The sequence below is a fragment of the Hypanus sabinus genome, chromosome 5, assembly GCF_030144855.1.
Source record: "Hypanus sabinus isolate sHypSab1 chromosome 5, sHypSab1.hap1, whole genome shotgun sequence".
Classification (NCBI taxonomy): Eukaryota; Metazoa; Chordata; class Chondrichthyes; order Myliobatiformes; family Dasyatidae; genus Hypanus; species Hypanus sabinus.
Window position 1 is genome coordinate 99,137,814 of NC_082710.1, and position 14,595 is coordinate 99,152,408.

A 14,595-nucleotide genomic window follows, 5' to 3' on the forward strand; every position below is an offset into this window, starting at 1 on the left:
TCCTTGATGATGAATGCTGCTTTCCTGCGACAGCACTCCACGTAGATGTGCTCAATAGTAGAAAAGGCCTTACCTCTGATGGAGTATCTATTAATTTTTGCAGGTTTTTCCATTCAAGGGAATTGATATTTTATACCAGGCTATGATGCAACCAGTCAATTTACTCTCCACCACACATCAATAGAAGTTTGCCGAAGTTTTATATGTCATGATGAATCTTCACAAACTTTGTGTTGTCTTTGCAATAGCACATGTGCATCCTTTGGGTGCCCTGGTTCCCTCCCATGTTCTAAAGGCATACAGTCAGTGTTAGTAAGTGGTACACATGCTTTGTAGGCACCGGAGGTCTGGCAACACTTAAACACTGCCCCCAGAACAATCCTCGCTGATTTGATTGGGAGCCAAATGACACTTTTCACTGTATGTTTCGATGTTTTGATGTACATGGGACAAATAAGGTGAATCTCTCCCAAAAGATTTTAAACCACTATTGAACTTTAAACATTACAATAAATCTCCTATTTATAAAGCTCATTGTGAGTCAAGGGATATACAATTTTAATGGAAGTGGAACACAACGTGTAATACACAATATGTTATTCTGAAGTTGGGGTGATACATTATCATTTTTCTTTGCCCCTCCTCAGTCCACCAATCACCTTCTAGTCACTACCTTTCCATTTCCTCCCCTATTTATGATCTCTGCCTTCCCACACCACTTTTTCTCATGCTGTAGGGTTTCAACCTAAAATATAGACAATTCCTTGATGCCCTTAGATGCAGCTCAACCTGCTGACTTCCTTCATCAGAGTATTTTTGTTGCAACCTTCATCCTTTGAACAGGGCGTTCTTACTTAATCTTTTTAATGCTATGGGCCCTTTTGCAGTCATGTGAAGCCTATGGACCCCTTCTCAGAATAATCTATTTAAATATTTAAATTAAAACACATAGGATTACAATAGAAACCAATTATATTGAAATACAGTTATCGAAATATTAAAAAAACAAATTTGTGATATAATGATATGTGGTTATATTCATAATCGAAGGAAATGCTACATTTTAGTTAGAAGTTAGTGGAAAAAAATGTAAACTTTGACCCATCCAAATTCATGGAACTCAGGTTAAGAACCCCAACTTTATATTATTGGGTTTAACTTGTGTGCCATTTAACTGCCTCATCTAAGCCATGCTGAGTAGAATAATTCAGATTGCTGACTCTAGGTCCTCTCACAGGTTGCGTAAGGAACATCATATCACAGGAAATTAAATGGACGTTCCTCTGTGTCTTGTTGTAGCTTTCCTTGAGGGTATTGGCATGGGATTAAGCCACAAGCTCATCATCTCGAATGTAACAATGTTGGCAAAGGAGTTGATGAAAGGAGCTTAGAATGCATAGGAAAATGGGATGATATTTACTTAAAAGTGCAGCCAATGTTTTTTTTTAATGTCTAACCACAAGTTACCATTTGACCTGAGTATTTCAGTAAAATATCAAATCATTACATTTATTCGTGTAGCAGCTTTTGTGTGCTTGGGTTGACATGAAAAACAAACTCACCGGCCTGCAGATAAAGAAAATTACGCACACTTAAAATCCAAGAAATTAAGTAGGATGTTGTTTTTTTTCATTTGTTACTGACTTCAAAAAAGCCGGAAAAAAAGGATAACGTGATTGAAGGAAAGGATGTAGATTTAAATTGTGAAAGCTTCCTTCTTCTCTTTCTGAATAGGAAGCCCTAGAAGTTCTCCCCCTTTAGCACAAACACTTCATTATATTCAGCGGTGAGCTGCTGAGGTAACATCTTTAAAAATAATGGTCTATTTACCATTAGCTGAAGTAGTTGAAAGTTTTCCAGGAATCATTGAAATGGTGTCAGAAAAACTAGTCTCAGCAGGTTTGTGTGAAAGAACAGAATGTTGTGACTGGGTGATTTATAACAAAAAAAGGTATCTAGAAAGCACAATTTTCTACCTAGCTGCAAACTATAATTCATACTGATCTCCTATCAAGATAAAGTACCTTTTCTCTGAATGACCTATGTGGTTAAATGCTTTTGATAAATGTCAGCACATAACAGGTAACTGCATTACAAGCAGCCAAAATAAGCAGGATTTACCAGAAGATAAATCACAAATTGTTCTTATCTCCCCACTTCCCCCCATCCCCACCTATGTTAAACTCATTGACCCTCATGCCAATGTTTACTATTGACTTCAGGTAGTGTCGTGTTAATATCAGTCGCTACGATTTACAATGAGATAAAAGATTTCAGCTACGCGCGCACAAAATTATATTTGAGACATTTTTTCAAGTGGCTGGAAAATATTTACTCTTTAGCACAATGGTTCCCAACCTAGGGTCCACAAACCCTTGGGGTAACAGTAGGCATCCATGGTAATATAAAGGTTGGGATCCCCTGCTTTAGCAAGAAAACTTACAAGTCAATTTGCAACTTACAAGAAAACAAGCCAATCCTGTTAACTATACCAATTAAGCCTTCACAACAGGAAAGGGCCAAAGGTAAAATTAAATGTGTGGGCCTGAAGCTGGGTATATCCACATCATTTCATTTGTCTTTCCAATCTAACTTCCTCAGGAAAACCTAGAAACTAGCTGTTGCAGCAGTTTTACAGGGATTGTACCTACTTTTGCGGAGGCGAAGGAAATTGTTTACATCCTATTCCTACTCAAACTGCTAAACAGACAGTGATGGCAACTTCAAACAGCTATTGCTAAAATATGTCAAGTGACTTAATTCATTTACAAAGAAGAGTAATGGATGACAATTACTTCTTCGGAATAGAAATTGTAAAGGAGGAATGAAACTAAGAAGTGTAAAAGGTACCATGGCCATTAGAAGAACTTGTACATTGCCTGAAATCTAAATTAAAATTAAACATATGTATATGCATCTGTTATCAGATCTGATTATGTGTCTTGGTCCAAATCGTCAACTGTTTATTCCTCTCCATCGATAAATCCATAACACATAAGAGCAAAATGAGACCATTCAGCCCATCATGTTTACTCCACCATTCCATTATGACTGATTTATTATCCCTCTCAACTCCATTTTCCTGCCTTCCCCCATTGCCTGACCTGCTGATTTCCTCCAGCATTGTATATGTGTGTGTTACTCAAGATTTCCAGCATCTGCAGAATCTCTTGTGTTTATTGCACACAATCAAATCCGAACAAATCTTTGCTTAAGATGTGCTGAAAGAGTTCACAGACAAAACAATGGTTGGAATGAACTTTTTCCAAGGTCAAAGTGCTAAAGAGTAACACTAGGGTTGTTGGCCATGTGTTCTGTTGGAAACAAACTGTTTTGTGCAGACAGGAGTTAGATGCAGACAAGGGTTCAACATATACCCAAATGGTAGGGCATTAAGCATTCATACCCTTCTGTAAGTATCAACATAATTAGACAGGATGAGGAAGAGGGCATTATTGTCATGTTTGCCTTTATAGGTTTAGGCATGAAATAGAAAAGTGGAGATGTTATATTGCAACTTTACAAGACATAATTTGGCTCACACAGGTTGTTGTATACAGTTCTAGTTGTCACACTATAGAAAGGATGCAGTTATGTTGGAGAGAGTATTGAGGAGAGTCACTGGATGTTGCCTAGATTGGAGGACTTCAGTCATGGGAAGAGTTTATTTAACCTGAACAACACACACAATATCTGGGAGAGTCTTGATGAAGGTTCTCAGCCCAAAACATCGACTCTTTACACTTTTCCGTAGATGATGTCTGGCCTGCTAACTTCCTCGAGCATTTTGTGTATGTTGCTTTGGATTTCCACCATCTGCAGATTTTTTTTTGTGTTTGTTAGATAACCTGAGTTTGCTTTTCCTGGAGTGAAAAAGGCTGAGGGATAACCTATTGAGACACTGCATATCAAGGTATAAGAGGAATTGGTAGAGTAGATAATCAGAATCTTTTTCTCCCCCCCATGGCACCAATATCAAAATCAAGAGGACAGAGATTTAATGTGACAGGAAGCTGTTTTAAAGAAATGTGAGTGTAAAGTTTTATTTTACACAAAGTGGTTGTTATTTTGGAATTTGCTGCCAAAGGAAGAGGTAGTGTCAGATGTTATCACAAACTTTCAGAGACATTTAGACAGGCACTTAAAGCAGTAAGGCAAGGAAGGAAATGGACCTTGTGTGGGTCAATGGGACTGTACAGGTGGCCATAAAAATCAGCATGGATGCAATAGCCCACAGACCTGTTTCAATGCTGTATAACTTTACAACTTACCAATGACTCTGTGTAAAATAAGCATAAGTCTTGCAAATTTCTTCATCAAACAAAAATGTGCTATGATGTTCTTGCAGCTCAATAATGGCAAAAATATTCCAGGAAATTCCAGGCCTATCAGATAAAGTTAAAGCATGCGCATCTAATTCCGTGTTACTTCCAGCATGAAATAAATAATTTAACCTCTTTAAATTAGCAAAACCTAGTGCTGATATGTTAGGCCTATATGTGTGTAATACTACTAATGAGAATCATTTCAATCATATAACTTTTTAAGTCTTATTATATCTTGTATCTGATAAAACAATTAAAATGAGTTATCACTGCTGACCATGAGCTCCAAACCTCTACATTTTGGATTCTTCTTTTATGTCTTTGTATTACAATAGACTTACTGTTTTGATTTAAAGATTCAGAAACAGAGCTGTGGAAAACTCAGATTGCAATCTGGGTCAAGCCTGCCTTCCATCACTGTCATGAATCTCTTGTATTAAGTGAACAATGGTTTGGTTAAAGAAGTAAAAATGCATTCAGCTTCTTTCTTATTGTAGTTTCTTTACTCAGCTGTCACTGCCGCATATGTATCAGAATGCAATAAATGTGTCACAAGGAACCAGCTGAGGAAAGATAATAGTATTAATCTATAGTGCCCTAACGGTAGTCATTTTCATCCAACAGAAAATCAGGATTACAGCCAACGTGTTCAGTGTGTTGCAAGACTGGTGAAGAAACTTCCTAAACCGAACCATGATACCTTGAGAGTTCTCGTTACGCATTTACAAAAGTAAGCCTTAAAATACATTTATTTATTTATTATTTATTGTAGCATATAGGATTCCTTCAATAGTACTAATTCCCTTTGCAAGAAGTTTAAAAGTCAGGTCTTTTCTGGTTCTTAAAACTACAGGAGGAAGGTTTCATCTGATCATAATGCTTTAGTTACTAAAATTTAGTTATAAGTTAAATGCATCTTTTAAAATACATTAAGGGAAGATTAAAGATAGAAAGTATTCCTGCCAGTCCTGATGAAGGATCTCAATACTATATTTCTTTCCATAGATGCTGCCTGGCCCATAGAGTTCCTTCAGCATTGTGTGTGTTACTCCTGTCGAATTACTATGCTTTTCTTAGAGAGATTCTATACTCTAGGGGTTTCCAAACATGGGGAACAGTTTTGCTTAATGGTATTGAACCATGGGATAAAACAGGTTGGGAACCCCTGCTCTGGTCCCTGAAAACCAACGTGGATACCAGTTTCCAAAAAAGCAATCAGAAAGCGTATTTTTATGATGCCCTTCAAGAAGAAAATAATTCTCGTTTATGTGTGCCTTTCATATTCAAAGTATAATCAATTAAAATCTGCTCTAATGAAGATGCCAAAACCAAAATATGTACATTAAAATTGCAGAAAAAAAGCACAAAGGTAAATAATTTGATTATATTGCTAATACAAAATGGAACTACAATAATCCAGCATCTGATTGTTAGGGAATCCTGATTGTATTATTATTATTATTATTATTATTATTATTATTATTATTATTATTATTATTATTATTATTATTATTATTATTATTATAACCAGATTGATTCCTGGGATGGCAGGACTTTCATATGAAGAAAGACTGGATCGACTAGGCTTATACTCACTGGAATTTAGAAGATTGAGGGGGGATCTTATTGAAACATATAAAATTCTAAAGGGATTGGACAGGCTAGATGCAGGAAGGTTGTTTCCGATGTTGGGTAAGTCCAGAACAAGGGGTCACAGTTTAAGGATAAAGGGGAAGCCTTTTAGGACCGAGATGAGGAAAAACTACTTCACTTAGAGAGTGGTGAATCTGTGGAATTCTCTGCCACAGGAAACAGTTAAGGCCGGTTCATTGGCTATGTTTAAGAGGAAGTTAGATATGGCCCTTGTGGCTAAAGGGATCGGGGGTATGGAGAGAAAGCAGGTACAGGGTTCTGAGTTGGATGATCAGCCATGATCATACTGAATGGTGGTGCAGGCTAGAAGGGCTGAATGGCCTACTCCTGCACCTATTTTCTATGTTTCTATGTCTCTATGTTTCTATAACATCTGGCCCACTCATTAATCCAGAATGTGAGACAGAGGTCCAAAATGCAAGCAGAGTGCAAGGGAAGGACCAGAGGTAGGAAGTATTGCTATGGTCATGGCAGTCATTTGGACAGTGGGATGAGGTATGAAAGAAACTATGGATGGGATCTCTGGGGTCTGACACCAGGGGTCAGGAATGGTGTGTGGGTTTGCATCTGGAGTTGGGGTTCGGAATACTTGTTTGCACTGCTATTGTAAACGAAAGCAAAATAAAATTATAAGCATGAGAGCGTCTGCAGATGCTGAAAATCCAGAGCAACACATACAAAATGCTGGAGGAGCTCAACAGGTCAGGCAGCATGTGTGGAAATAAATGAACAGACTACGCTTCAGGTCAAGATCAGAACTTCACACTAAAGTAAAAGTGTGTTTGAGTATTAACGGGAGTAGCATCTAATAGTAAAGAAGATCTGCAAGTCCACTGCTATCAAAGTCCAAAGGATGCTGGTTTATTGAAATTTTACTGAAATGGTTAAAGTTCAAGAGAATTTCCTCGCTCTTTTTTGCATTATAACTCAAGAAATGATGAAATAGACAGGACTTACAGCTAGAGCAGGGGTTCCCAACCTTTATATGTCACAAAGCTTTGCCATTAACCAAGAAGACTGTGGATCTCAGGTTGGGAATGCCTGATCTAGAGCCTTATTCATTGAGTCTTACAAAATAGAGCACTACAACATAGAAGCAGGCTCTTTGGTCCATCAAGTCCATACTGACCTAGATTTATGCTTACTCCCATCTACCTGAACCTTTGCCTTCCATCCCCATCTTATCCATATAGCTATCCAAACTTCTCCTAAATGTTACACTTGAGCCAGCATCTACCACTTCCACTAGCAGCTTGTTCCACACTAACACAAGAAATTATTATTCTCAAATCCTCCACAAAGAAGGATACAAAGTTGCTAACATTTGAAGGCCTCTACAAGATTCTTATTTTCAATTTTCATTCTTCACTAAAAGTAAATATTTTGCTACAGCTATTAACTTGGAATATAGATCTCTATCTTCAGATTAGCAGATTGACATTGACCCTGCCATATTCAGCTAATAATCCTGCTGTGAAGATCTGGATTCAGCTGTGCAGTTAAAAGTTTTTGATTCAACATATGGCATTCACCGGTGGAATATTTCACACAAAAAGGGAATGTTTTATTACATTAACTTCTAAGGCATACATTCCAAATGCAGTAACTAGAATGGATCCTGTTAACATCAGCAGTTTTAGAGTATTTTCTTAGGGTAAGCATCTAGTTTCACTTGCATAATTTCTTTCCAAGGACCTTGCTACTTTAATCAGAAATGATAAAGCAAAAATGATTCTCAATAATCAGAAAGTGATAATAAATATGTAAAATAGATTGAGGCTGAGACTGTGGGCCTACTCTGGCTGCTCCTGGCTTCATGGCTGCAGGCTCCACATCGTTTTGCTCTGCTGTGTGATGAACTGAGGCTAAAGCTATGGGCCTGCTTTGGGTTTTATGTCTGTGGATTCACTTTTGCTCTGAATGATGTTTACTTGTTTTTATTGCTTGCATGATTATTTTTTCTCTCTCTCTCTGCACATTGGGGGATTGTTTGATTATTTTTCACTGGGTTCTTTTGGCTTTCTTGCTTTGTGGTTGCCTGTAAGGAGATGAAACTCGAAGTTGCATAATATGTACATACTTTGATAATAAATGTACTTTGACTTTGATACATTCAAATTAAATCACTTTGAATTATGACTACTTAAACATAATTTGTAGACTGAGCAGACGTAGGACATTTCTTCTCATCTGTGTTCTCTGCTAACTAGATTGTTATTTGATTATTTGGCTGTAAAATGGGGTCAAATTAATCCCAAAGGCTTGGATTTACATCTTCCCCAAGAATGTATGCGGAACTATCATCTTTTTCATGTTGTGGAGGTTTAAAGAGAGTTGGCGTTCTCATTGGTGATTTTGGTAATTCTAATATCTGACTGGAGTTACAGTCAAGTACCATCACAAAGCTAGGTATAAACAGCAGGCAAAAAGAAACAACATAAATGAATAATCACCAGTCAGAGCAGAAACAGCTGGCAGCTGAATTGTAGCCAAAACTGTTGGAAACCACTAAGAGTCTTTTGAGATGGTGGCATATCAGATAAGACTCTGTTGTGCACTGTTGAGATGCAGACCAGGTAAATGCAGGTTCAATGAGGGAGCAATAGGATTAAGTGTTCTGGGGGTGAAGAATGGAACCAGCAGATAGTGAAAAATGTTTATGAGTATAAAGCATCAATGAGGGAGCAATAGGATTAAGTGTTCTGGGGGTGAAGAATGGAACCAGCAGATAGTGAAAAATGTTTATGAGTATAAAGCAAGAATTGAGATCAAATAACCCAATAATGACCTTTGTTCTGACATGCTGTACATTCATTTAGCTTGTATCATTAGCATAACTGAGATCCAGAGAAGAGAAAATATAAATGACGTAAAGGCTAAAGTGGAAAAGACAAGTGAGATGAGATTTCTATCAAATGTTTTTAATAATGGTGTCAGATATGAGCACAGTCTTGAATCGCCTTTAGTATCAAGAGAAAAGAATCTCATGGATAAGCAGGTACCTGAATGTGTAAACAGAAATACATAATAGTGCATTGGTAGTGGTATTGGATATAAAGGCATAATTTTAATTTATCCTGCCAATTCACTATTGTATGATTTATACTATAGTACAAAGCCTGAATTGTCCCAAAGGGAGTTAAGACCAACAGCAGCTCTCAGGCAAAAAAGCATTAGATATCAAGAAGGATCATCATACTCCTGCAGTTGTAGAAATGATTCAGACCTCATTTTGAATGAGTATATGTTAGTCTTATTTTAATTGGAATTTTTATCTCTCAATGTACGACAAAAGCAAACATTAAACACTACTTGCTCTCAACTTATGACAAGAAACAAACAAGATTCAATTATTCAGCAGGTCAGGCAGCAGCTTCTATTGATCAATCATCAATTTGAGCTAATGTGCCAGCTTTTCCACCTTGATGCCACCAGGATCTACACAAATTTGACTGTGCAGACCTGTGCTGCCAGCTGCTGCTATGGAATTCCCATGGAGTCCCATGGGTAGCATTTATTTTCAATGAGCAATGTTATCAAACAGCACTTACTCTCAATAACCTACTCACCAATGCCCAGTCCGGCTGTCACTGGGGTTTCATTGCCCCAGATATTGGTCTAAATGTATACCCAAGTTTTGGAGGTGCGGTGAGAGTGATGGCCCTTGACGTTGTTTATAATGTGCCCTTAAGGCACTCAGGCCAATGGACATCATAGGAAACACAGTGGTTAGAAAATGGCTTTGACTATCAAATGCAAATCATTCCAGCACCAGCATATCACTGCAAGAGCCTGTCAAGGCAATGTGTTAAGTATAATCATCTTCAGTTGCTTCATCACTTAACTTCCTTCCATCACACCAGAACTAAGGGTATTCACTGATGGGTGAACGTTGTCCATTTCCACTCCCAGCTTTTAAATTAACGAACCAGACCTTGCCTGCACTTAGCAAGTCTGAAACAATTTTTATTTATGCAATGAGAGGTGGCAAGTAATATGGCCCTAGAAAAGTACTATATAACGACCATCTCCAACAAAAGAGATGATAAACCATGACATTTAATAGCATTATCATCATAAAGCCTGCACAATCAATATCCTGCGACCATTACTGACCAGAAACTCATCGGCACAAGCCACATAAAATGCAGGAACAGGTCAGAGGCTGGGAATCCATTGGTGAATGATTCACTTCCTGACATTCCAAGGCATAAGTCATGAGCGTGATTGATTTCTCAACTTGCCTGGATGAATGCAACTTCAATAAGAAGACCACTTGACTGGCAACCCCATCAAAACAAACAAACACACACACACACACACACACACCTTGCTAAAGGTACTCAACAGATCAGGCAGCATCTATCAAAATGTTTCTGGATGAGACCCTATATCAGGACTGGAAATGAAGGCGGAAAATGCCAGATTAAGAAAGTTTGGAGGTGGGGAAGGGAAAGAGTACAAGCTAGAAGGTAATAGGTGAAACCAGGTGGGTGAGGGAGGGGTTGAAGTAAGAAGCTAGGAGATGATAGGTGGAAGAGACTGTTGAGTTCCTCCAGCATTTTGTGTGTGTTGCTCTGGATCTCCAGCATCTGCAGAATCTCTTGTGTTTATGATGCCAACCGCCATCAGTCACTCAAGATACTCATTCCTTTTACCATAGTGAATACCATCCATGAAATATACTACAGTTACTTTCCGAGGGTATTCCAACAGTGATTCCCAAACTCACAATCACTACCATCAAAAATGGCAAAAGTTACAGGTCTATAGGAATACCACCTCCTGTAGTTTGCCATCTGAGTTGCACCTTATTATGGCTGGAAAAGGTATCATTGGCCCATTATCAACATTGCATTTAAAACAAGTATACCAAGATCAACAGCTTTGTGGAAATACCTTCACAGGAATGATGGCAACAGTTTAAGAATATCACTACCATTCAAGGGGATTGGTGTTTCCATTCCAGGCCATGATGCAACCAGTCAATATCCTCTGCAGCACACATCAATAGAAGTTTGTCAAAGTTTTAGATCTCATGCCGAATCTTTGGAAACTTTTAAGGAAGTAGAGGCAATACTCTACTTTCTATGTAATTGCACTTATGTGCTGAGCTCAGTACTGATGCTCTAAAATGATAGCGCCGAGGAAGTTAAACTTGCTGAGCCTCCTCACCCCTGACCTCCTAATGAGTACTTGTGGACTTCCAGGTTCCTACTCAGCTCCTTGGTCTTGCTGACAGGTGAGAGGTTGGTGTTCTGGAACCACTCTGCCAGATTTTCAGTCCCCCTCCTACATAGTGATTTGTCACCACCTTTGATTTGGCCAACGACAGTGGTGTCATCAGCAAACTTAAGTATGGCATCAGAGATGTGCGTAGCCTCACAGTATAAAGCAAGTAGAGCAGGGGGCTAAGCACACAAGCTTGTGGTGCACCTGTGCTGATGGAGACTGTGGAGAAGATGCTGTTACCAATCTGAACTGACTGGTGTCTGTAAGTAAGGAAATCAAGGATCCAATTGCAAAAGGAGGTATTGAGTCCAACGTTATGAAACTTATTGATTAGCTTTGATAGTATTGAATGCCTAACTGTGGTCAATAAAGAGCATCCTGGTGGATGCATCTCTGCTGTCTAGATGTTCCAAGGTTGAGTGAAGAACCAATGAAATGGCATCTGCTGTGGACCTGTTGTATCCATAGGCAAATTAAAGCAAATCCATGTTGCTTTTCAGGCAAGAGTAGGCACATTTCATCACCAACCTCTCAAAGTACTTCATACAATGGATCTAAGTGCTACGAGTTGATAACCATTGTGGCAGATTACCACATTCTTCTTAGGCACCAGTATAATTGAAACCTGTATGAAGCAGGTAGGCACCTCAGACAACTAAAATTAAAGATTTCGGTGAACATTCCAGCCAGTTGATCAGCACAGATCTTTAATACTCAGCCAGGTACCCCATCTGAACTGGATGCTTCCCTGTGATCACCCACCTGAAGTAGGTTCTCAAGCTGGCCTCAGAGACAGGAACATCAGAGCTTGTGAAGTTTCCTCTATGTTTTGATGGTCAAAGCAAGCAAGCAAGCTCATCTAGAAATGAAGACCTGTTGTCACTTATGTCGCTTGGTTTCACTTTGTAAAAGTTATCTGTATTCAAGCCCTTCTACAGCTGTCGAGCATCTTTCAGTGATTCAGGTTGAAAAACTTCACCCGTGAGATCGCTTTCCAGGGATCGTACCTGGACCCCTTGTATCTTACTTGGTCACGAGACCTGAATGCCTCTGATCTGGCCCTCAACAGTTTATGGAACTCATGTTTCATCTAGTGTACCTGGTTGAGTTAGACTCTCATCTATGATTGTTTTTATAAAGTCCATGACAGCTGTGGTTTATTCATTTAGATCCTCAGATGTCATTGAACAAATCCCGTAGTTGCTCCTCTCCTTCCAAGACCACCGTTTTGTTGTTCTTATCTCTAAAGCCTTGCTCTTTAGTTTCTGCCTCTATGCAGGTAGGAGGAGGACAGCCAAGTTATCAGATTTCCCCAGATGCAGTCTAGGCACGGAATGACAAGCATTCCTTATTGTAGTATAGTGGTGGTCGAGTGTTTTGGATCTCCTGGTCCTGCAGGTGATATGCCGAGGATAATTGGGCAGAGATTCCTTCAAAAAAGTGGCTATTAAGAGAAAGATAAGTGAAACTTTATTTAAATTATTGTGTTTTTTTTTGTATGAAACACATACTCAACAGCAATGGCAGTGTTAATAGTGAGTCCAGTGGTGGGGCTAAACCTGTTGTAAATGGCGGGGCAAAGATAAACCCTATGTTACTGTGCGAAACTAAATTGTTGGGAGCTAGATGTTGCAAGGACGTGGCTTTGGGGGGAACCCAAGTGCTGGACACAGGCAGAGGCAGGATCAAGAGGTGTTAGCAGGAGAGTCTTGACACGGAGGCGAGGTTCATGTAGAGAATTCAGGAAAACGATGCGGAACTTAGAAAGAACTGCAGAGTGGAACGGAGTGAAGTAGCCAATGATTTCAGAGCAATGGAAGTTCTGCTCCACTATTTCTATGCAAATTCTGGATGACGTTTTAAATAGTTGCAGAATTTGCCAGTAATACTTCATTTAACTAGGATCCTCAATATTAGGCTTGTATGTGTGATAGAAACCTGTACAACCTGGATTCAATGTAACAACAGATTCTGTCACTGGTGACACTGCATAGCAAGCATATAAAGGGAATTTCCATTATAAACTTGATTACAGGCATTTGTAATGGAAAAGGCTGATGTCATGACTGTACGCAAAGTGCATTCTTCAAATGCTACTTTTCCACCTTCCCTTGATGTGGATAAGCAGTCAAATCAAAATAAAGCCATGAGCTAAAGTGGGTTTAGAGGGAGGATGGGAATAGAAAGACCAAATGTGGAGATCCAACTCATTTCTAATATTAGATTTATTACATTCTTAGTATTATTTTTATAAATTTATATTGTATTGAAAATTTGTAAATATTCATGATTACAATCACATTATGATTGTAATTTTAAGTATCATTTCCATTTTAAGTATAAATAAGTTAATACGAGATAAGTTGCTGACAGTTTTTTGTTTATCATAGATCATCGCATATAAAAGGTTGGTAAATGAAAATCAATTTAACTTGATTAGCATAAACTGAACTTGAATCCCTTAGTCAAATAGAGCAATTTTTCAAATTGAAATGAAAGGTTTATATTTACACTTTTAACAAAAAGAAAATTATGTTGAGCAGTACTGCTTTTGAAATTGTTTCAACTAGTCTGGAAAATATAAAACAAATTAAAATTAGCTGCATGTGAAAGTACAGGCCATAGCTTGAAAGATGTATAAGCACAGATACACTGCTTATGCATTTAATAGTATTTCCTGATAATCTTGGAAAGCCATCAAGCTGATCTTATCGTGCAGTTTACCTAGCAATATCTGGACTTTTATAATTTCCTTTGCAGATAAAGCAGTTTGACATTATTGTCCAACCCAAAATGTAGGTGGGGAGAGTACAGGTTAAAAGCCCTTGAAGGCAGAACGCATTTAAGCAAAATTTTAACCATTTCAACATACATTTCTTTTAATAATCCTTCACCACATGGGGAAAAAAATGTCAAGAGATATGCAAGGTTATTATTGAGATATAAGCTAGGTGAAGATTTAGATCTATCTTCTATGCAAAACAACCAAACAGACAACTCAGCTTTTACCTTTCCTGTCCATTTTTTTTACATTACCATAATTGCCACTCATTATTTTATCATGTAGCTGGTGTACAATTGCTCAATTTTTTTGTAGAATTACTCAGACCCTCTTTCATGTGTCATGAATTAACTGTGTTACCATTGTGTGCCTGAAGCAAGGGAGCTGAGGATTGATTCATTTCCTCAGTAAAATCCTGGTTAAGGGGGGGGGGGGTGAGGGGGGGAAGGTTCATGAGAATGAGGGAAGAGAATGTGTTAAAAGGAGATTGAGAAGTGGGAGCAATAATTCTAACTTTAAGTCGAGTGTCAGGAAAAGATTTTAAAATATGTTTCCTGAATTTTCAACTCTGGTGGGTTTTGCTAAATGCATTACGTTGTTGCA

The 14,595-nt window shown here is 38.3% G+C and overlaps 1 protein-coding gene across 1 annotated transcript in view; it reads left to right on the forward strand.

Moving 5' to 3' along the window:
• Positions 1–14,595, forward strand: part of arhgap15 (Rho GTPase activating protein 15) — a 728,119-nt gene that overhangs the window by 675,650 nt on the left and 37,874 nt on the right. The window contains exon 14 of the mRNA XM_059970253.1: positions 4,950–5,055. Coding sequence (XP_059826236.1) covers positions 4,950–5,055 — 106 coding nt within the window. The remainder of the gene's footprint in view (positions 1–4,949; positions 5,056–14,595) is intronic.